Below are 23556 nucleotides of genomic sequence, written 5' to 3' on the forward strand. Positions count from 1 at the left end.
GCAAAAGAAACTGAGGAGTGGTCAGACAGGGAGGAGAATGTGGATAGAGTAGCTTCAAAGAGATGTCAGGAAAAGAGAGTATCAAGAAGAGAGTGATTGACAGCATAAAAGATTGCAGAGAGGTAAAAAATATGTAGATTGAGAAAAGGGCAGTAGATTTGGCAGTTGATAGGTACTGGTAACTTTAGAGAGAGCAGTTTCAGTTGAATGATTAGCTCAAGAAGGCAGACTGTCAGTTGATGTACTTGATCCTTCCAGTGTTTAAAAAAAATGGGATGTTAGTTATTGGGGATGGATAGATCAAGTGGAGTTTTTTGAGGATAGTGAATACATGGACATATTTGTAGGTAGCAGGGAAGCAGTCAGTAAAGAAAGAGAAATTTAAGTTAAGTGACAGATGGGCAAGGGGCAATCTCTTAGAGAACACAGAAAAGAATGGGATCATTTGTGCGTGTTAGAGTGGTTTGTGAAGGGAGAGCTTTTATTGAATAGCCTCATTTTTTTTTTCCAGTAAAATACAAGGCAAGATTCTCAGCTGAGAGGGTGAAGAGAATGAGAGCCAGACAGGTTTGCTGAAGGACTGAAAAGGTTTAGAAAAGCAGTGGGGCTAGTGAGTTAATTAGGGACATGTGAAGGAATTGCCTTGTGAGGTCCCAGTGGAGGTGATATTTAATGTAATAGAATATCATATAGTATTTAACATAAACTTGTAGTAGATGCAGTCAGCACAATTGCATCATTTTCTCCAGTTTCTTTCAGTAGCGCATTAACAAAGGCTGGTGACTACCGACGGTCATAGTGATCTGAGATCTCGGCAGTCACTGTGCATCAGTTTGTACAAGTCTTGAGATGTCCCTTTGAAACCATCAACTATTTTTGTCGTGAATTTTGTTAGGGAAGTTTCTTTACGTGTTATAGATCCTAAAATGAATTTTCCACAGTTATTAATGGTTATTATACATTTTAAAAACTTAGATTATATGATTTCAAAATCTGGCAAATTTGACGGAATTAGCAAGTTTTGCATTATTTTCTTGTGTATCTGTTAGAGGATAAATTGAAAATTATTGCTGTGAATCAGATTTTTTTATACCTAATAGCCATATAAAACCTAAATAATATTTTCTGAATCAAGAAAAATGCCGATTAAAACAAAATTGTTGGTTTTTTTTCATGGCAATCTATATCTTTAGTGTTTTACTTACCTTTTTTCCCTAGTTATGCTCCATGGTGTCCTGCTTGTCAGAACCTTCAGCCAGAGTGGGAAGATTTTGCTGAGTGGGGGGAAGATCTTGAGGTTAATATTGCAAAAGTGGATGTCACCGAGCAGCCAGGTATGGTTATTCTATTTGTATTTGTAAAGTGCTTTTCAACATTATAAACATTTTACTGAACAACTGTATTGTTGCATATTTTAACAAAATACCATTTGTTACATTATTATTTAAAGTAGCTACACATTATTGTAGTTCATCAGCATTTATTGAAAAGTCTTCAAATATTACTGTGATTTTAAATAGAATTTTATAATATTTGGAACATTAGAATTCGGAATTGGAAGGTACCTCAGAGAGTTCACTGGAGTTAAATAACTAATTTTTTAAAACTGAAGTTTTACTTTACTAATAAAAAATTGAAAAATAAGGTCCCATGAGCAGCAAGATGAAGCCATCTGAGTTACTTAAAATAACTTTAACTTTCCCTTCCAAAAGGAAGAATGTGCTATATGTAGGGTAATTACAGCTAAATCTGAAGGAGAAAGAAGATAAAATTCCACAAGGTAAAATCCTCATGATAATGATAGTACCAGAGAATTGTAATCTTTAACAGATTTAGCATTTCTTTCCTACCAAATTTCATGTTCCATGGCAGGAGAATAAACATGCAAGTTTGTGCAGGAATCCATCATGGAATCCTCCTCTTCCTTCTGTGGTAGAGACTTTTCCAACTCTTGCCCCTCACACCATTAAAGGAAACACTGACTTTCCCCAGCCTCATAGAACTAAAATAGAAAGGGGGTGGGAAGACTGAAAATATTCTCTCTCTCGACTAGGGACTTGTGACTGTGCCTGCAACACTCTTCCCCTCTACTCTCAAAGCATCAAGTGCCATGCAACCTAGCAAGAAGAATAGAAGCTGAAGGAGGATTGAGGGCAGGGTACCAGCTGGGTCCGATCCTCTCTCCTCAGAGGATGTACTGCAGAGGGACCAGTCCTGCAAACCTTATGTCGTCTAATACAAGGAGGCTGAGCCAACATTGCAGCCTAGCTTTGGGACTATACCTACCAGCAAAGGGGAGGCATCATGGTGTGAGGAGGAGTACCAGAAAGAAAAAGACTGAAACACCAAAGATTTCAAGAGAAAAACCTCAAAGACCAAAGCATAAGCCAATATATAAATCAACAATTGGAGCCCCAGAGAGTAGGAAGAATAAGTGGTAGACCTTAGAAAATACAAAATATTCTTGACAGATATACAAAGAGAAGTGAACCAAGTAGCAGGTGAAAATACAGAATACTGTGGATTCGCAACAGAGTATGCAGAAGAGACAAGAAGAAATGTCATAGTAGTTCAAAAGAGAACGGAAATATGTAAAAGAAGAAATTGAGGATGAATATTGGTCTGAGCTTAAAGCTCTCAATCCAGAATGAAAACAAACTTGGCAGATTAGAAAACAATTCAGTTCATGTTATAGAATAAGCAAGGAAAGAAAGATTAACAAATTTGGAACACAAAAATACTGAAATGAAAAATCTAGCAGAAGCAAAGTAAAAGATAACTGTTTTAAAAGAGCACTTGAATTCCATGCAAACCATAGCTACTGGTCTTGAAGATGAGATGTACAGAGATAATGTAGTGATCATAGAAGAATGGGACAGACCATCACCCTGAATACTACAGGACAGGAAATAATACAAGAAAACTACCCATAACTTCTGAATACAGATAGCAAAGCATCAGTCTAGAGAATGCAGATGTTGCTTTGAGAAAGCACACACATATACACATACCCACATGTACACTTTGAAACCCAAGATATAGTCATTAATTCTAACCATTTTGATGATAACATTTTTTGCAGATTGCCTTTCATATAGGAAAATAAGAAGTTTTTAATACAAGATTATTTCATAGTCATGAGAAATTGCAGGAGAACAGGATAATATATTCCCCCCAAAAAAGGAGCTCAAACTGCAACTCAGAATGCCATGTACCCTGAAAATCTGCAGCTAATAATTAATGAAAAAAGGATAGTCAACAAGAGAAGAATTTGAGGCATTCCTGGAAAGGGAAAAAAAATAAGCAGAATATTAGATTTCTAAGTATCCCAAAGAATAGAAACCTTTAAAAGGGAAATAAAACTCTTTAAGCAAAGAGTAATTGATAAAATCAATCACCACATGTTTAGAAATGGTGGTTTTTTTTTTTAAGAGAAAAAGATTGTTTAAGGAATAAAAAATAGGTACAAGGATTCAAGATGTTAGTGGAATAAACAAGTGAAAATGGAAGAGTAGAACTGAAGTACTGTGTTTTTTTTGTTTTTTCTTTGTGTTTGGCACATAGTAAGCACTTTATAAATGCTTATTAAGTGATTGCGGTCCCTTCAGGCATCAGTGTATTTTGTAGTACAGAATCACAGGCTAGGAGGGTATATAAAAGGGGAAAGGAGAGATGGTGGATAGGGAGCTGTGTGGTGCATCCCTACCAAATCCCTAGAAGAATAGTGAAGGAATGATGATTCCTATAGTTTTCGAGGGAGAGGGAAGGGATTCAAGAATAATTGGAGTTGTGGCAGAAGGGTCCCAGGTCAGAGGGTGTCTCATATTAGAAGATCTGTTTAAGAAAAACCCCCCAAACTCCCATGGACTAAGATTTGTGTGTCTGTTATGGAAGATGAAGACCTCATGATTGGTTTAAGCTGAGAGTAGCTAGTACATTGAAAGATCATATTACTTCATGGGCAGCATCCTGACTGAGGAGAAAGAATGTATGATTTCCTAGGGTAAATAGCACCAATCATGATTTTGGGGGCGGAGGAAGAATGCATAGAACCCAGAGATGAGATGGTATTGGCCTTGGTGAAGGAGACCATTATAGTAAAGTATGACAATTTGAGAGACATAGTTTCTGGGTAATTGAATCATTTTCTTAGTAAGGCCAGCTTGTTATTTTTTGGCCTTTTTCCTTTTTTTAAATTTGAGCTCTGTTCTCAGGGTGGAAGGGGCATTGTCTTTGGCATCTTGTGCTAGTGACAGCCCTGGTGCTGTGCCGATGTTGCCCCGAGGCCCACAGGGGACCTTGTGTCTGGTGCTGTGTTGTGGGGGTGAGGCGTAGGTTGGCTGGTGCTGCTTGAGGCTGTAGGGGTATGGCAGCCTACCTGGTGCTAAGTAGGAGTCATAGTGGTGATGTCTGGTGTCTGCTGAGGCCAGGTGGGGTTTCTCTGTGTTTCCTTGGGGCTACACTGAAGCATGTGGAAGCCTGTTTGCCCTGGGCTGTGCTGAAGCACTTGGAGCTCTGGCCACTGTAGGATTCCTGTCCACCTAGGGCTATGCTGAAGCATGAAGTGGTTCTTGGAGCTCGAGTCTGCTGATTCCCCTGGCTTGCTGGGACGCTTCCTGCCCTGGATTACACTCCCCAGTAAGATGGACCTTTTTTGCTGATCCTCCAAGTCTCCCATGCTAAAAGATTGCTCCACCCTGTCTTTCTGCTGGCTCCCCTGTTCCAGGATTTGTTCTGGGGCTCTATTTTATGGTTATTTGGTTATTTGGAGGTGAATATGGGAGAGCTACAGAGATTTATTCCTTACTCCTCCATATTGGCTCCCAAAAGTCTTGAACATTTTATTAATGAAAGGATGGTCATTTGACTGTCTCTTTTAGACCAAAGACAATCATGGCACTGGGCTCACAGTTTATATACCCTTCAAAGAGTAGGTGTTCCTGAGAGGTGGTAATCAACTCTGATTGGATAATCCAGTTGAAAGTGGTCTATATTAAAGTGAAGAGTTGAGAGTGACTTCCTGTCACCCTTGGACCACCACTGGCTCTACATTCAGACCATCCCCAGCCTTGGGCCATCTAGACAAAAGCATCTGTCCCTACCCAAGTTTGAGTAGAACACAATGGACTTCCTCACCTTAGATTAAATTCCTTGTAAGGTTGTGTGGGGTCTGACCAAGATTGAGGAGAGTCAGTTCAGTCTCATTATCAGTAATGTCATTCATAATGTCATAATGACTGAATTTTTTAAAAATCAGGACTTTAATAGGAGGAGAGAACTCTGGATCTCTTCAGATTATTAGTTACTAATAATCATTTCTCTCAGAAGGCAGGAGGTAGAACCGGGCTACATGATTCAGGACATGGTAGTTTCTGCTTTGTGGCACTGCTCTTTTCCAATTTTCTTTTCTCCTGAATTGCTATTTCTAGGAATGAGACAGAGAAGAAGGATGATGTGGTAAATGATACAAAGATATTAACCTGGAAATTGATTAACAAAGGAAGTTGAAACCTGATAATTAAAAAGCTTTAACCCTATGAGGAACATATGATTAAAGAAGTAATGAATAAGGTTATAGCTGATGAATCAGACAATATGGTTTCAGAATAGACTAGAAGTGAGGAGTATTAGTGCAGAGAACAAAACAAATAATAATGAGTTGGTAGGAAGATTTACAAAAATAAAAATAATAAATATAAGAAGTTAGAAAGAAAGGTATATTTTGAACAAACCACCTACCCAGTAAGGAAAAAGACAAATAAAAGAAAAAAGAAATAAATATTTTGAGTAAAAAATCCAAATTCGGATAAAAGTATTCATATAAGAGCAGAGAAATGGTAGATACCCTGGAGTAAATTAAATGTGGCATCAAAGTAGTTTAAGTAGAGCTAATTGTAGAGAAAAAGAACTGATTTATAAAGAGGCATACACATACATATATTAATATATGTACATATGTATCTAGATATACATAAGTAATACATTTTGTATATAATATTTAGATGCTATGCCACTTGATATCCATAATAAAGATAATTATTTTTATGGTTTAAGTATAATAAAGTTTTCATTTTTCTGTCAGTATTATGTATTTCATGTTACCGGTAACATGATTGTAACTCCTACTTTTTTCATTTAACATAATGCATAATAAATTTTATTTGAGCTTCTCATTTTGGTTCTGCATGATTTTTAGATGTTTGGTTTATATGTATTTTTTCCCATTTTTCCCCTTTCCATAAAGGGTTAGGCTTAGTATTTTCCTTAATGTCTTTCTTTAGCTTTAAGTATATAAAACATTAAATATTATTATATGATGTATAATTATAAAAATATACTATGTGTATAATAACATACTCTTAGTATAGTAGTATAATGTGTGATAAGATATTATATATACCTAAATCATACACATATACACACATATATACACACATATCTATATATCCACTAGAAAAAGAAATTGAGGAAAACACTAAACCTAACATTAAAGCATTTCTTTCATTACTTTATGTGAGTGTAATCTCTCCTTTCTCCCCACCCCAAACTACTATATAAACTAAACATCTAAAAAATATACCGAATCAGAATGAGAAGCTGGAACAAAATATGTTATGTATCATGTAAAATATTTTTAAGTAGCTTTTTAGCTGTCAGACAAAACTAAAAATTCATAATGCCTATAAAAGAAAGGTAAACTATGTTATTTTTAAAGGAACCATAGATATCTTTATTCATATCTATTATATAGATATGGATATATATTTAAGCTTTAATAATAGCTTAAAACTACACTAAGACTTTTGAAACATCCTGTATACATGAAACGACTTGGCATTTAAATTCATAAAGGTAAATTAACTGAATTGCAAAAAGATTGATAGTGACAATAATAGATTATAATTTTCTCTTTTTTAGAGCTGCACAGATCTACAAATGTAAACAAAAGGGAAACAGAACTGAACAATCTATTAGAAAATTTAGAGCTGAAAGATTTTTGTGCCTTCTGAATAGGGATATAAAATAATAAATAATGTTTCCTATAAATACACACATACATATGCAGACACTACACATATGCATATATACACATACAAATACAGATACATGTATGCGTCTATATATGTTTGTGTATGTACATATACACACACATACATACACATACATACGTGTGTGTGTGTGTATTTATCCATGTATCCTTGGCACCACATTAGCATCTTTACAAAAATAGTGTATCTAGGGCACAGAGGAATTTTAAAACATAAATGCCAACAGCATCTCTTATAGACTTAGTTAAATAAAAATTATAATTAATACAAGTAGCAAAAACAAGATAGAGACATAAATGGAAATTTTGTAACAACATTCTGAACAAGATAAAAAAAAGTCAAAAACAATACACCTATGTGAAAGATAATTATAATGAAAAGGCAGTGTACCAATATTATTGTAATTTAACTAAAGCAGCCCTCAGAATAAAAAGTATGTTCCTGAGAACATATGTTAACAAAATAGAAAAAGAGGCTAATGAATATACAGTTAAAAATTGGAAAAATAGCAAATAAATCCAAAATAATTTTAAAAAAGAAATCTTGAAGATTAAAAAAATAAATTAGAAAAAAAGATTATAAAACTAATAACGCTGAAAGCTCTGTCTTTGGAAAGAGTAGCAGAATTGATAAACCATCAGCCAACCAAGTTAGAGAGGAATGGAATTAATTAAATTAATAGAATTTAAAATGAGCAGAGTGCAGTTGAATCATTAGGAAGTTAACAGAATCGGCTACAGGTTATAGTTTTATGTTAATAAAATAGAGCTCAAAGAATTTTATGTAGAAATATAATATGCACAAATTATCAGAACACCAAATAGAGATATTAAACTAAACTCAGAAAAGGAAATTGAACTAATTTTGAAGAAACTACCAAAGTTGGGTAGGTACCTATTTTAGATGAATAGAATTCTGTCATACTTTGAAAGAAAGACTAATACATATACTACTCAGATTTTCAAATGAAAGAAAAATCTGTTACTCTCCCATTATGAGATAAAGAAAGAGAACTGCAGATTTGCTGTTATCAGGTTGGAGTTATATCAGGGATGCAAAGATGGTTCTATACTAGGAAAACAATGAAGATAATTTTGAAAATGAAAACATGTAAATGTAAAGCCAACAGTTTTATTTGCAGATGAAAAAAAAGACTTTTATATTTTTCATACAAAGTGTAAGACTTAATTTGCTGAAAACCGCATAAAACATAAGCAAGTATAGTTTTGGAAAGTGTCTTTTGAGAAAATAAAAATTAGAATTATTATGTGATAAAAATTGTAAGCTTTTATATATGGCAATAGCAAAATCCAGGGGAGAATAATATTGAAAAAGGCTTTACTTAAAATAACTATAATGTATAAAATACCTGGTAGTCAATTTACCAAACAAGACATGGGTGTATTTAATTATAACATCCTCCTTAAAGTATTAAAAAAAAAAAAGCTGAAATCATTGGAAAGATATTAAATGCTCATGAATTGGCTTTTTCAGTATATTAAAAATGACATCCAGCTCAATACATATATTAAGTTCTGTATCAATCAAATTATAACTAAAGAAGACTGAAATTAGGAATAGCCCTTCCAACTCTCAAATTATAGAGTAATTTTAATAGCTGTTTCGCTATAGTTATAAAATATAAAATTAGGTCAGTAGAATAAAATAGGTTAGGAAGAAAAAGAAATAATTTGACATTAGCAGATATTCAGTAAACCTGAATGCACAAATTATGTGGGGAAGAAATCACTCTTTTAAAAAAAAAATTGCTGGTAAAATGGGAAAGCAATCTGGAAGAAATTAGGTCTGGACCAACAACTAACACCACATAACACAAACTCAAATGGATGTGCAATAGTAATTTTTAGGATGACAATAAAAATTAGAAGAGAACCCAGAACAGACACTGATTACATCTATATTGAAATGCATTCTTAATCAAAGGATATAATTCATTATAAAAGATAATCACATGAAATTGAAATGCTTCTGTACAAATAGAATTAATGGGACTAAGATGAGAAGGGAGGCAGTTGACTGGGGAAAATTTTTTGCATCAAATATCTGATCTGTCTTATAGCCAACATATATAGACAACTCACAAAAATATATATGACCAAAAGCCATTCCCCTGTAAATAGGCCAAAGGCTATGGAAAAATATTTCTCAAAAGAAAGATTGAAAACTGTCAACAGCTGTATAAAAGACTTCTCCAAATTGCAGATACTAATGAAAATTATTATGTCAATAGTATATTAATGAAATTAATAATGAAAGTTATTAGTGATTTGTAACATTTCTTTTATATAGATGTTAATGTCAAAATAATTGTCAGTAAACTAGTATTTATAAAGTGCCTATTTGTACCTGTCATTGTACTGAGTAAAAGGGTTACAATCTAATGGGATAGGCAACATGAAAACAACTATGTACAAACAAGATATATACATGACAAATTAGGGGTATTTTCAGAGGGAAGACACTAAGGAGAAGTGGGAAAGCCTTCTTGTAGAAGACAGAAATTTATCTGAGGCTTTAGGGAAACTAGGAGATAGAGATGTGGAAGAAAAGTTTAGTAGATATGGAGGACAAGTCGTGATAAATGCTAGATGTCAAGAGGTGAAGTGTCATATGAAAATAACAGTGAGGAGGCCATGTGTCACCGGATTGTGGGACATTGCGGGGGTGAGAGGAATGTAAAAAGACCAGAAAGGTATAAAGGGGTCAGGTTATGAGGAGTTTTAAAAGTCAGATAGTACATTTTATATTTGATTCTGGAGATGCTAGGGAGACACTGTAATTTATTGAATCAGGGAGGGGAGTAATATGATTTTACTTGCATTTTTTAATGATTAATATGACAGCTGAGTGGAAGTTTGTCTAGACTAGGGAGAAACTTTTAGCAGGCAGAACAATCAGAAGGCTAATGTAATAGATTAGGTGATGAGGGTCTGTACACACATATACGCTGTATAAGGTAGAAATGACAGGACTTGACAACTGATTGAATTATCGTGATGAGAGCAAGTAAGAAGTAAAGGCTGATACTTAGGTATCAAGCCTGGGTGATTGGGAGGATAGTACCCTGGGCAATAGTGGGGACGTTAGGAAGGGAGGGGCTTGGGGGGAAAACATTGAGTTCTATTTTTTAGATATGTTGAGTTTGAGGTCTATGAGACATCCGGTTGAATATGTCTAATAGACTGTTGGAAATGTAGTACCTGAGGCTCATGAGAGAAGTTAGCTGGACAAGTAGATCTGAGAATCATCTTCATAGAGATGATAATTGAAAGCATGGGAACAAATCCCAAAGTGAAATAGTATAGAGGAAGAAGCAGAGATGTCCTAGGATTGAACCTTGTGGGACCTCCATGCAGTTGTGACATGAACGAATATCCATCAAAGGAGACTGAGAAGGAATGGTTAGAAAGGAGTTATTATACAAATTTAGAGACAAAAGTATTAAGGAGAAGAGGGTAATTGACAGTGCCAAAGTTTGCAGAGGTGTAAAGGAAAATGAGCATTGAGAAAAGGCCATTAGATTTGCCCATTAAGAGGTTAAGGAGAGACTAGTTTTGATTGAATGACGAGATCAGAAGCCAGACTGCAAAGATTTAAGGAGTGAGTGAGAGGAAAAAAAGTGGAGGCACTTCTTGTAGACCGTCTTCTTAAGGAATTTAGACACAAAACAGAGGAAAGATAGCTAGAGGAAGCTAGCTAGTGGGGGGTGGATGGATCAAGTGAGGTTTTTTAATTTTTGTTTTGTTTTGGGTTTTTTGGATGATAGAGAAGGCATGGGTATGTTTGCAGGCAATAAGAAAGCAGCCAGTAAATGGGGAGTGATTGAAAATTAATGAGAGTAGGGAAGATAGAGAAGGCAGTGTTCTATAGAAGATAGGATGGAATGGGATGACTTGTGCATTTAGTAGGATTTGTCATCATACCCATCGATTTCATAACGATGATTCAAAAAAGAAAATTATAGATAGGACTAGTCAATGTTGGGACAGTGTGATGCAGAGTAGATAGAATGCTGGTCTTGGAGTCAGGAAGACTCATCTTCCTGATTTCAAATCTGGACTCAGACTCTTATAGCTGTGTGACTCTGAGCAAGTCACTTAATTCTGCCTCAGTTTCCTCATTTGTAAAATGAGCTGGAGAAGAAATGGCAAACCATTCCAGTATCTTTGCCAAGAAAACCCCAAATGGGATCACAAAGAGTCAGACATGACTGAGAACAACTGAACAATAAGTCAGTGTTGGAAGCTCTATGGAAATAGAAAACATTAATGCACTCCTGATGGAACTGATTTGGTCCAACCTTCTGGAAAGGAATTTGGAATTAAACTAAGAAAGTGTCATAAATGTCAGTATCATTTGATTCAGAGATCCCACTGCTAGGCATATATAACTCAAGGAGGTCGAGTAATAAAAAGAAAGCTCCCATGTAAAATACAGCATTAACTTTTTGTGGTAGCAAAGAATCAGAAACAAAATAGATACCTATCGTTTGGGAAATGGATAAACTAATTGTAGTACACGAATATAATGGAATATCACTTTGCTTTAAGAAACAATAGGATGAATAAAGAGAAGCATGGGAAGACTGAATTAATTCGAAGTGGAGTAAGCAGAATCAAGAAAACATAGTTACTACAACATAAAGTGAATAAACAACAAAATAATCAAAACCAAACATACTGAAATTATAATGACCAAATTTGAGTTATGAGCTCTGAGCTCATAGTGTGAAGAGCTGTGAGAAGATATCACATTCTTTACAAAGGTGAGGAACTATGGGTATAGAATGCTGCACATACTGTGAGGCTTTCTCAGTTTGTTGATCAGCCTTGTTAAACTGTTTAATTCTTTTCAAAAGCAGGGGAAGGACATAATTAGAAATATAGGTAATGTAACATATAAAAAATTCTTTAAAATTTAAGAGAAGTACTTGTAAATTAAAAATGATACATATTTAGCTTGGGGAAACCTATTGATGTATCTCTGCCAGAATTTTTTATTTATCAAGCCATAATATTTATTTACAGGTCTCAGTGGTCGGTTTATCATAACTGCACTTCCCACTATCTACCAGTAAGTACTTGAAGGTGTGATTTTCTTTTATTTTGATTAGGCTTATGATTTCATTGGTCTAGGGAACTCCAAGTATGGAATCTCACTATAAAACAAGTTAGCATTTGTTACTTCTTCCAGTATCGTCTTAGTTTCCTGGAACACTGAAAGGTTAAGTTAATTTACCGTGTTTATAGAACTACTGTGTGTAAGAGGCTTGCACACAATTCTTCCTGACTCTGAGGCTATCTCTCTATCCACTAGATCACACTGACATTTAGATCTTTGAAATTAGGTCTTGGTTTGTGTAGTAATAGAGAAAATATAGGAGCCTTATGGTTCTGTCTTGGGACCTACTGGTAATTTGGTTTTTTTTTTTAAACCAAATTAACCAGTGGTTAATTTATTTTGTTGTTATTATTATTTTTTTTAATAAAACCAGCGCCTAGTTTTTATTGAATTTTTTTAACTTTCCATTTTATTAATCTCTACTTTGGTTTTCAGGATTTTTATTTTGGTGTTAAATTGAGGATTTTTAATTTGTTCTTTTTCCAGGTTTTTAAAAAAACTGCATGCTCAATTCATTGATCTGTTCTTTTTCTTTTTTTTGATGTATGTGTTTAGAGATATAAATTTTCTCCCAAGTACTGATTTGGCTACAACCCATAAATTTGGCATGTTGTCTCATTATTATCATTATTTGTATTTATAATCTTACCAGCTCCTATGGCTTTATCTGTCACCTGTATACAGATGACTCCCAGATTTGTATAACTGTCTTTATCCTTTTCCTGAGGTTTGGTCCTGCATCATAAACTGCCCAGTGAACATTTCCAACTGGATGTTCAAACAGAACTCATATTTTCCTGAAAACTCATTCCTTTTCCTAATTTCTCTCTTTCTGGAGAAGGTTTTACCATCCTTCCAGTCATCCAAGTTTGCAACTTCAGAGTCATCCTTGACTCCTTGCTACACCATCCCTCACATCCCATATCCAATCAATTGTCAAGTCTTGTCAATTCTTTCTCTAGAACATTTCCTGCATCTTTTCCCTTTTGCCCACTTATGTCACTATTTATACTTCAGGTCCTTTATCACTGTTACCTGTCTTTTTGCAATAGCTGCCTAATTCATCTCCATGCTTCAAGTCTCTCCCCAATAATCCATCCTTCATATTGCTGCTGGATTGTGTCACCCCATTGCTTAAGAAGCTTTAATAGCTCTTTGCTGCTCCTGGAAACAAATGAAGCCTTCTTTGTTTTATAGTTAAACCCCTTCAAAATCTTGCTTAATTGCACAATATTTCCTTTCATGCATTGTGCATTTTAGGCACACTAGCCTACTTGCTATTCCCATATGTGATATACTGTCTTCCATCCCCATACCTTTGTATAGGCCATTCTCCCTGCCTGGAATGTACTTCTTCACTTCTATGTCTTAGAATCTCTAGTTTCTCTCATTTAAAAATCAACTGAAATGTCACTCCTTCAAACTTATCCTAATTGATCTTGAAATGATTTCAGGGATGGGGAACTTGTGGCTTTGAAGCCACATTTGGCCTTCTAGGTCTTTGACTGAGTCCAAGTTTTACAGAAAAATCTTTTTATTGAAGAGATTTATTCTGTGAAGTTTGGATTCAGTCAAAAGGCTGTACTTGAGGACCTAGAGGGCCACATGTGGCCTCAAGGCTGCAGGTTCCTCACCCCTGGATTAGGTACTAAAATAAGTGATATAATCAGTAAGCCCAATAAGTATTTTATGAGAAGAAAGCAAGCAACCTTTATGAGCTAAAGTGATTCATGAAACTCCAAGGATAAAGTAGTAGTTGGAGTGACAAACATGCTAGATTAGCTGGTAGCATGAGCAATGGCATTCGAGATACGTTTGAGTTCAGTATGTTTACCTGGCAAAGAAATTATTTTTAGCAGTGGTAGAGGTTTATTTTGGAAAGGAGTGGAATGGATATCATTGAATAGGTATGGTAAGGCATCAGGCCTTGAACATCAGAATGAGTGTAGACTTTGTCCTATATGCCATAGGTCAAGGCTGTCCAACCTTAGGTTTTTATTGAAACAATAGACAATATATTTATCTTGGCTTCATTTACTGAAGCATTTATGTAAATTTCTATGCTTGTAGGTGGGCTGCATAAATTGCACTGTGGGCCTCATTTTGGACAGTCTTGCTATAGGTGGCCAGACTTTAGTAGAGGTGAGAATCTAACCCATGGGTCTCATCTGGTCCCCCCAGCTTAATTTCAGTTGATCAGTCAGATATGTACTAAGAGGCATTATAATAATCTTTTTATGACTATAGTTGTGAAAACATAATAAAGTATTCTTTTGTGGCATCCTAAATTAGTACAAGATGGGAGTGTTTCTCCATGAAAGTATTTCCTTTTATCCATCACACTCATGTGTATTCTCTCTGTATTCTCATCTGTTACTCTTGATGTGTTTCCTAACTTTTTTCCCACTTTCAATATATTTCAGTCTCTTGTGTATATTATGCCGCATCTTTTCTAAAATCTGTGTATGTTGGATGGAACTTCACAGTTCGTTTACTGCAACGTGTACCTAACCCTCTTAGATAAGGTAATAAAGTTAATCTGGCATGGCCTCTTTTTGTTGAAAGTACACCTTCTTTGTGATCACCAAATTTTTTTAATATTAGTAACTTTGTTATCTTACCATGTTTGCTAGTATTTGCAGAAACTTCATTATTTTTTAAACATTTATTTTGTTTTTAGTTTATGGAACAAAACAAACATTTCCATAATAGTACTAAAAAACATGATTGCACATGAAACTGCAAGTCTACCATGTACAACTTGCTATTCCCTCCGAATATATAACAATGCTATCCTGTAATTTTTTTCCTTTTTTCTTCCCTTCCCCCCACCCTAGAGATGGTTACCATTAGACACGAATAGGTATACATGTGTGTAAAGGCAATCAGTGAATGGGAAGATCTTCCCTGCCCATTTGAGTGGGCTTCAGGGGCGGGGCTCTCAAGACCTGGGGTGAGTGGCTGGGACTGGAGCCAATGGTAGGCGCCTGAGTTCTGGTCTACATGATGACATGAAGCCTGTGGTGGGAGGAGCTTGCAGAATGGTTGGAGCATGGCTAAGAGGCAGTTGGTGAGAGCAGTTAAGAGCTGAAGGAGAGAGGAAGCAGTTAGCTAGCTGGAACACAGCTTGAAGATTGCGGTGGAAGTGGAGGTGATGGCAGCAGGCACTACAAAAAAGCAGGACTGACCCTTGTGGAGACCGGAGAGTGCTGAGCAGGGGCTTGAGGCCAGTAGGTGCTCTTCTTGCTGGAGGGCCTTGGCATTGGGGGGGGAAGCACCAGTATGGCTTGGCTTGCTGCCATAATGTTTTTCTGTGGCCTCCCAGTCACTATTGTGAGATGGGCATACTGGTTTTGGAAGGTTCTTGCTAGGATGTCGAACTGGGGACACTGGTCCGTGGGTCTGCTACTTTTGAGTTTCATTAAATGCTTTAACTCTTCTGCCTCATACTTAGAGAATTCCTTATATCCTGTGATTCTGGACCATTTGAGCATATTCATGGTTATCTTTGAAGTCATGAATTCTGCCTTAATGATATAATATGTGAAGTTATTCTATACATATTTCTATTTATCAGTTCTTGCTCTGGATGCAGATAGTGTCTTTCTTCATATGTCCTTTTATTTTTAATTTGTATATTTATGATACTTAAAATGACTTAGGTGCTCAAAGTCATTCTTAAAAAGAATATTGCTATTAATGTATACAGTGTTCTCTTGGTTTTGCTCATTTCAGGCTTCATCATTTTCTGCAAATATTTCCATGCTTTTCTAGGGTCATTGAGCTCCTCATTTCTTATAGCACAGTACTGTTAAATCAAAACCATACACCACAACTTGTTCAGCATTCCTCAGTTGATGGGGATCCCTGCAGTTTCCAGTTCTTTGCCACCACAAAGAGAACTGCTAACAAACATCTCATTCACATTCAAAATTATAATTACTATTTGTGAATTTTCCTCCATCTTATTTTTACTCATTATTTTCTTTCTCAGTCTCTCTTTTTACCCCATCCTTATTACCTTATCTTCTCCCCCAGTATCCCACTCCCTACTTCACCCACTCCTCCGAGAATCCTCTCTACCCCCGATCTCAACATCGCTTCAAAAGGCCCTCTCTGTGCTCTACCCCCACCCTCCCAAATCCCAATCTACAAAGCCCTCGAAAAGTCCCTCTCCTGCTGTGTCCCCTAGTTTTCTCACCTCTCTTCTACAGCCTTCCAGATGTACACATTGTTTCCTTTTCAACTTAGATGAGAGTAAGGTTCCAGCATCACCAGCCTTCCATCTTCACCTGCTTTCTCTTTATTCATGCCCCATTTTTATAATATAATTTGCTGTCTTTTACCTTTTCCTACCCAGTTTTTTTTAGAATCACCCCATGATATACAACTCAGCCTCAACCTTTATTTCAAACTACCTTAGTAATGATGACAGTTTTAAGAATGCTGATAGCATTTTCATATATATAGTAACTGAACAGTTCGACCTTAAAGAATACCTTATAATTAATCTTTAATGTTTTCCTTGTATTACTTGTGGATCTTTTATATTGAATTTTCCATTGAGTTCTGGTCTTTCTGTTACAAATATTTGAAAGACTTTCAGTTTGTCAAATGTCCATTTTTTTTTTCATTCAGGATTATATTCAACTTTGTTGGGTCAGTTATTCTTAGATGCAGCCTCAACTCTTTTGCTCTTTGAAATACAGTGTTCCAAGACCTATGGTGTTTTAGAGTAGAAACTGCTAGGTCTTGTGAAATCCTGACTGTATTTCCACAGTATTTAAATTGGTTTCATTTCTTGTTGCTTGCAATATTTTAGCCTTAACTAGTATGTTTTGAAACTTGACCATGATATTCTGTAAGTTTTCTGCCTGGGATCTCTTTCAGGTCATGAATGGTAGATTTTTTTTTTCTATTTCTGATTTATCTTCTTTTTTTTTTTTTTTTAGAATTTCAGGGCTGTTTTCCTTAATAATTTCTTGTAATATTGTATCCAGATTATTTTTTTGATCATAACTTTCAGGTAGTCCAACAATTCTTATATTATCTCCTTGATCTGTGCTCCAGATCAGTTGTGTTTTTAGTGAGGTGCTTCAGGTTCTCTTCTGTGTTCTTCCTTCCTTCCTTTCTTCCTTCCTGTCTTTTTTCATTATTTCTTATGATGTGATTCGATTCATTTTGCCCAGTTTTAGTTTTCAAGGAGCTGTTTTCTTCCTGATGATTTTGGACCTCTTTTTCTAATTAGCTAACTTTCTTTTCATAATTTTCTTGGATTACTTTTATTTTTTTTTCTGATTTTTTTTTTACCTCAATTTCTCTAATTTTACTTTTGAATTCCTTTCTGAGTTCTTCGAAGAGCTCCTTTTGGGGTTTGTGACCATTTGAAGTTATTCTTTGGGGTAGGAGCGGCTTTTTTTTTTTTAAACCACACTATCTTCCTTTGAATATGAACCCAGATCATCATTTATACCGAAGGTAGCTATCTGTGGCTGTGTTCTTTTTCATTTGCTTAATCTTTTTTATTTTTATTTTGTTTTATTTTGCTTTTAGCAACTTATTATTATAATCAAGTTTTAATCTTGAGTTACAGGTATTGTTGCCATAGGCCTCAGGTCCTCCTTTACTGTTATTTTCTGAACTCATTCCAGGGGCTCAACCTCAGGGACTCCTCTCCTCCCCTAAGTCATGGTTAGGGTCTCAGCCACACTGCCCTGAAAATGTCCCTACTCCCTGGGGTACTATACTCACCAGACATGTGCTCGCTCCTGTTGGTCCACAGCCACAGCCTGGGATCACTTCTGGTCAGCACTGCTAGGTCTGGCCTTTGGAAACAGCAGGGGGCCTTCAGTCTTCCCTCACTCATCCATCTGCTGATCCTTAGATGAAAGTTTGTGAGGTAAAGTTCATGAAGTGAAAGTGCCTGAGGCTGTGAGATAGAAGTTCTTGAGGTAGTGAGTGATTTGAAAATTGAGGCGAAATTTCTTGAGGCCTCATCTGCTTCCTGACAGAGCTGCTCCAGGGCCTGCTGTTGGCTGATTCAGTGGAGTCGGCCTGTAGGTGTCTGTACTTCAGTCAGGCCAGACCTCAGCCCTGGGGGCCCTTTCTTTTCTGAGGTCCTCTCAAGTTGTCTTAGAAGGACAACTGCTTTACCTTTTTATTTTTGCTGTTTTACGTTCATTTCATGGCTATTTTCTGTCTGTGGAGAAAATCTAGAGAGCCTAGAAATTTCTGACCTACTCTGCCGTCTTCCCAGAATACTCCCGAACTTTGTTATTTTGATTACCAGCTAGTAGCTTATTAGTTTAGAGGCCTACTAAATTGCTCATAAATTTATTCATGTATTGCTTAATTTAAATTTTCTGTAAATTTCATACCCCAATATTTTGTTCCCATGAAGTATAATCCTAATACATTGGAGCATAGCAAGACCTTATAATTTTTTTCCTTGTGGCAGATGTTTATAATTTTATTGTCTAAAGTAAAGTTAATGGTAATGGTATTAAAGTCTCCGACTTAAGAAGAAAGTTATATTACTCCTCATTTATATTTTGGACGAGAATGTCATGAGTGAAAATGATTAATGTGATATATTTATGTACTACTACTAAGTTTGAATGTTAGCATTCAATGAAAAACAGTAATTAAATATAGAAGCAAGTATAATTTTAGATCTTGAGACATTACTTTCTGTGTGTATGTCAGCTGCATTTTGTGATTTGGAGTCTTATATCCTTTTTCTGTTTTACATAGCTGTAGAGATGGAGAATTTAGAAGATATCAAGGCCCCAGGACTAAAGAGGACTTCATAAGTTTCATAAGTGACCAACAGTGGAAGAGTATTGAACCTGTTTCTTCATGGTTTGGGCCAGGTTCTTTTCTGTAAGCATTTTTGAATTTTTAAACCTCCATTTTAGATTTTAAAGTATTAGTGACATTTTGAGTATTGTAATGATTTAGAAAAAAAATTTACTATGTATATTAAGAAAAATGTTAAATTTTAGTTTAAATTTTAGGTTTCTAAAGTTTTTCCAGTTTGCCTTCCTACTGCATATAGGACTTGGACAGGTCAGTTGATAGAATAGAAAGAAAATGGACATTCTCTAAAAGTGACTTGACTTTGCTTTTAGAAGTAGCCAAAAAAAGAGTGCTTTTACAGACTAGGTGATAAATCAAAATGGGGAGGGGTGGGTGTGCAGCATAATTTAGAAAGTTGTAAAGTGTTTTTATTATGATGCCATGATATGTAACAATCAGATTGCTTTTCACTAAAAGAGTAAAAAATTTGGGGGGAAGGGAGTAGGGAGTAGCCTAAAGTCATTTTAAAACATGGGGGATATGATTTGGCCTGGGTGTGGAGTCTCATTGAATGTCCTATGAGTCTACTACTGATGTTGTTGTAATTTGACATAGTGAAAACAAGAAATATCATTAACAAAATAGAGAAAACTACATTTTTAAAATCTTCAATTCTCTGTGGTTGGGGGAGAGAGAAAATGTATAACCTTTGCAGTTTTATAGTCTTAAGTATACACACACACACACACACACACACACACACACACACACACGTATATATTGTATAAACACACATATATTTGTCTTGGATTTAAAATATGCAAAAATGACTCAACCTACAAAGCAAATAAATTTTTATACTTTAGGAAGATATGGTCAAAGAAATCAGTAGCTATCTGTTCAGGGTATGGAGAAATCAGGTAATAACAATTTGTCCATCTACAGGCAGTTCTGTTTCAGTATAAATTAGGTTTCCTAATTATGTATCTCTTTTTTTAGGATGAGCAGTATGTCGGCTCTTTTTCAGCTATCTATGTGGATTAGGGTATGGGCTTAAGTCTTGTTTCATTTTTAAACATTTTGCTGCTATGTTGAAATGACCAGTTTCTTAGTTTACCCTTTATTCTCTTTAAAATTTAGACTTGCCATAACTATTTTACAGAAGACCTTAAAATACCAGTTTGGGGATCCTATGCAATTTTTGCCTTAGCAACTCTGTTATCAGGCCTAATACTAGGACTTGTGAGTATACCTTTTCTGAGATTTTTAGAATTTATAGAACTTCTGTGAGATAGAGCTTGAGTTAACTATGACTAGAAGCTCTGATTTCTCCCATTATTTCTGGTTACAGATTATGGTATTTGTGGCAGACTTCCTTTGTCCTTCAAAAAGGAATAAACCACAGCAGTATCCTTATTCAAGTAAGTACATTTTTAGATTAATTTAAACTTTTTGAGAGTTTTGTGAATAGGATCACCTATTAAGGGCTATGCCTGGGGAAAGTCACATTTCCAATAACATTATTGGCCCCTCCATTCAGAGAATATCTCTCTTCAAGACTTTATTAAGGACCTGTAAAAGAAACTCATCCTCCAGCTGACTGATGCCTTTTTGCCCTTGGAGATGATGCCTTGGCACAAGAGTTGTTGCTGTCTTAGGTTATTTAGGTTCAGGGTTCAACACTTTTGATGAGTCATTGACAGACTGTGTCCAGAGGGCATATAAGTCAGCATGTCTTATTTTAGGATTGGGTAAAGGAACTGGAATTAATTAGTTAATGTGGAGAAGAATAAGTGTAACACAATAGTTGTTTCAGATATTTGAAGGATTGTCATATGAAAGAGGGACTTAAATTTCCCCTCTATCCTGGAAAGTAGAACTAAACTTAAGAGGTAAAAATTATAAGGAAGAAGATTTCAGCTCAAGCCATGAGGGAAAACTTCCTTACAATTTACACTTCTGAAAATATGGAATTGACTGTGTCAAGAAGATTTTATTATGACTCTAACGATGTTTGTTAGCCTGACACTGTGGCAGATAAGAGTTCTCTATCTTTGAATATCTTTAAGCAGAAACAGTGACTACTTGGAATATTATAGTTTACAAAGCTAGTGACCAGTGTTCTAGGATGCACCATTCCTTCCAGTACACCACGAAAATGAAAATGGGAATCTAATTTTACTTCTTCCTTCTTACACGATCTACTGTTATATCTCAAGCTGTGCCTCTATAAACATTGAAAGAGTTTATAATAACTAATTGTTGTTGGAAATGTAAGCTCTTAATAAATAGGGATTGAGGCAATATACCTGCTTATAAATTTTTACTTTACTTTGAAGATCTCTAAATTGTTAAGTAAACTTTCGTAAACTTCATTAGACTTCTTAAACTACTTATGTTATACCTTTTTTCTTTAAGAAAAACCACTGCCAGAATCTGCCCATCTTTTGAAAAAAGTGGAACAAGAAGAAGAGGAAGATGAAGAGGATCATTCAGATGATGAATTGGAGAACAAAACTCCATCAAAAAAAGACATTTCACGGACTGCAACAAGACAACGCATTGTCAGTCCTCATTCAATAGTGGATAAATCTTAGTTCTTAGTTAATTTAAAAGTTATTATTTTGACAAAAGTATGAAGAATGATAATCTAACCTTTTGGTTTAAAATAACTGACTTGTACATTGTAGCAGTCAGATATCTTTTCAATAAATTCAACAGTTTACTTTATTTAAAAATAGTATTAGCATCTGGAAGGGAATCCTGAAATAGGCTTTGAAAACAGTCTGGTGGCTTAACCAGTTCCTTAAAATAGAAGAATATGGTGTCAAACAATAAGATAGATGTGTTGTTTTCTTGTTTACCCCTTTCTTTTACCCTTACTTGTTTTCCTGTGTAACTTGTTTACCCTTTTGGGGAATTTAAAAAGTTTATGCTAATTAGTTTATTCTAGAGAAAACATTTGTTATTTATGTAAAACCTCTCAGTTTCACTCTTGGAAAAAATTAAGGAAAACTCTTCGCCTTAAGTGAGAATTTTTCTTTGTATTCTTGTAAAGAAAATATATTTCAGAGTAAACTTTTATCTTTTGTGGTGATGTAGGCCAAATTTCCCTCATGTCTGTATTAATATTATCAATAAAACAGCTGCTTTTAATTATACTACTTCCTACGCATGGTAACAATTAATAATAGAAATTTAGCCATCATAAATTCCATTGTCATAATGTCTTAATTTCACCTAAGGTCAGCAATCATGGCTTTTTTGGGTTATTTTCTGTAGTTAAAATACTCCCTTCTGCAAAAGATATTTTTTATGCTTTTCTTTAAATACATATTTTCGTACATTCCAAATTCTATTTTAACTTGATTACTTAGGATTAAATTTATTTCATTTCCTGTGACCTTAAAGATCCATTTTCTTAGTCTATGATCTTATGATCTTTCTGAGGTGAAGGTAGATATTTTTCATATTATTTAGTATTTAATCTATTGTAGGAGAAAAACAATATTTTGAATTTTAGGTAATTCAGGAATTAACATGGAAAAAGCTTCTTTTTATAAATTTCCTTTAAAAAGGAAATTAACTTTCTTTGTGCAAATGAAGATATTAAAATATGCATAAAATTTTAGCATTGTCTATTGATAATTGAAATCATTCAAGTAGTCCTATTTGAGTTTTGTGTCATTATTACTGTGCTTTTTTTGATGTAAAAATAAAAATTGTTAATAATTTGGTACGTGAACTACTCGGGCAAACAACATTTTAGATTTTAAACTATTCAAAAATGTTTTTTAACATGTATTTTAAAATTAGTATTTAGTGGTAACTAACAACAAAAAAAAAACAATCCCAAGGTTCGCTACTCAGATTGGAAAAAAGCCTTTTACCTCTAGTAAATTTGATAGTTTTGTCTTCATTAAAGAAAGTTCTTAATTCATTTTTGCCAGGCTTAATATATGTTGTCATAGGATTTTTAAAATAACATTTCCAAGTTTTTGAAAAAGCAACATTCTATTTTTTAGTATCTTAACTATTAATTTATTATGAAAGTAGCTACTTAATATGATTAGAGAATCATACATACGTGTGTGTGTGTGTGTGTTCATACTTTGGAGAGTTAGAACCTAGAAAATGTGACTTGAAAGGAAAATAAAGATACAGAGAAGACCAAAACTTATGATAAGCCACCAGAGAAAAAATTCCTTAGATCTCTTTCAAAAACAATATTCCTTTTTTGTATGCTTGCAGGATCTCCTTCCTCTAGATACTGCTGACATGAGCCCAATAACTTTTTGTTTAATATTATTTAAAAGGATTTTCTTTTAAAATAATATTCTCAAACTAAAGCCTCCTGAATTTCAAGGATGACCTAACATTGATATGACTCTGTATTTAAGAATTTGTTAAAAAAAATGTAGATTTTTCTAAACATTTTACTAATGAAAAATGAATACTTTTTACTTGTATATTAAAACAAAATAAAGCTAATTGATTTGTAAGAAATATTCAAAGGAATACTTGAATGCATTTTAAATGTATCACTTTTTTGGGGAGGGGATTGTTT

At 34.8% G+C, this 23556-nt stretch overlaps 1 protein-coding gene across 1 annotated transcript in view; it reads left to right on the plus strand.

The window, feature by feature from the left end:
• The window catches only part of TMX1 (thioredoxin related transmembrane protein 1), a 43439-nt gene extending 19936 nt beyond the window's left edge, over positions 1-23503 (plus strand). Inside the window, exons 2-8 of the mRNA XM_036751803.1 lie at positions 1219-1334; positions 12098-12143; positions 18945-19073; positions 19989-20034; positions 20130-20231; positions 20341-20410; positions 21408-23503. Of these exons, the coding sequence (XP_036607698.1) occupies positions 1219-1334; positions 12098-12143; positions 18945-19073; positions 19989-20034; positions 20130-20231; positions 20341-20410; positions 21408-21586 (688 nt within the window). The 3' untranslated portion in view covers positions 21587-23503. The remainder of the gene's footprint in view (positions 1-1218; positions 1335-12097; positions 12144-18944; positions 19074-19988; positions 20035-20129; positions 20232-20340; positions 20411-21407) is intronic.
• Positions 23504-23556: the final 53 nt, after the last annotated feature.

The sequence above is a fragment of the Trichosurus vulpecula genome, chromosome 3 (genome assembly GCF_011100635.1).
Source record: "Trichosurus vulpecula isolate mTriVul1 chromosome 3, mTriVul1.pri, whole genome shotgun sequence".
NCBI classification, from domain to species: domain Eukaryota; kingdom Metazoa; phylum Chordata; class Mammalia; order Diprotodontia; family Phalangeridae; genus Trichosurus; species Trichosurus vulpecula.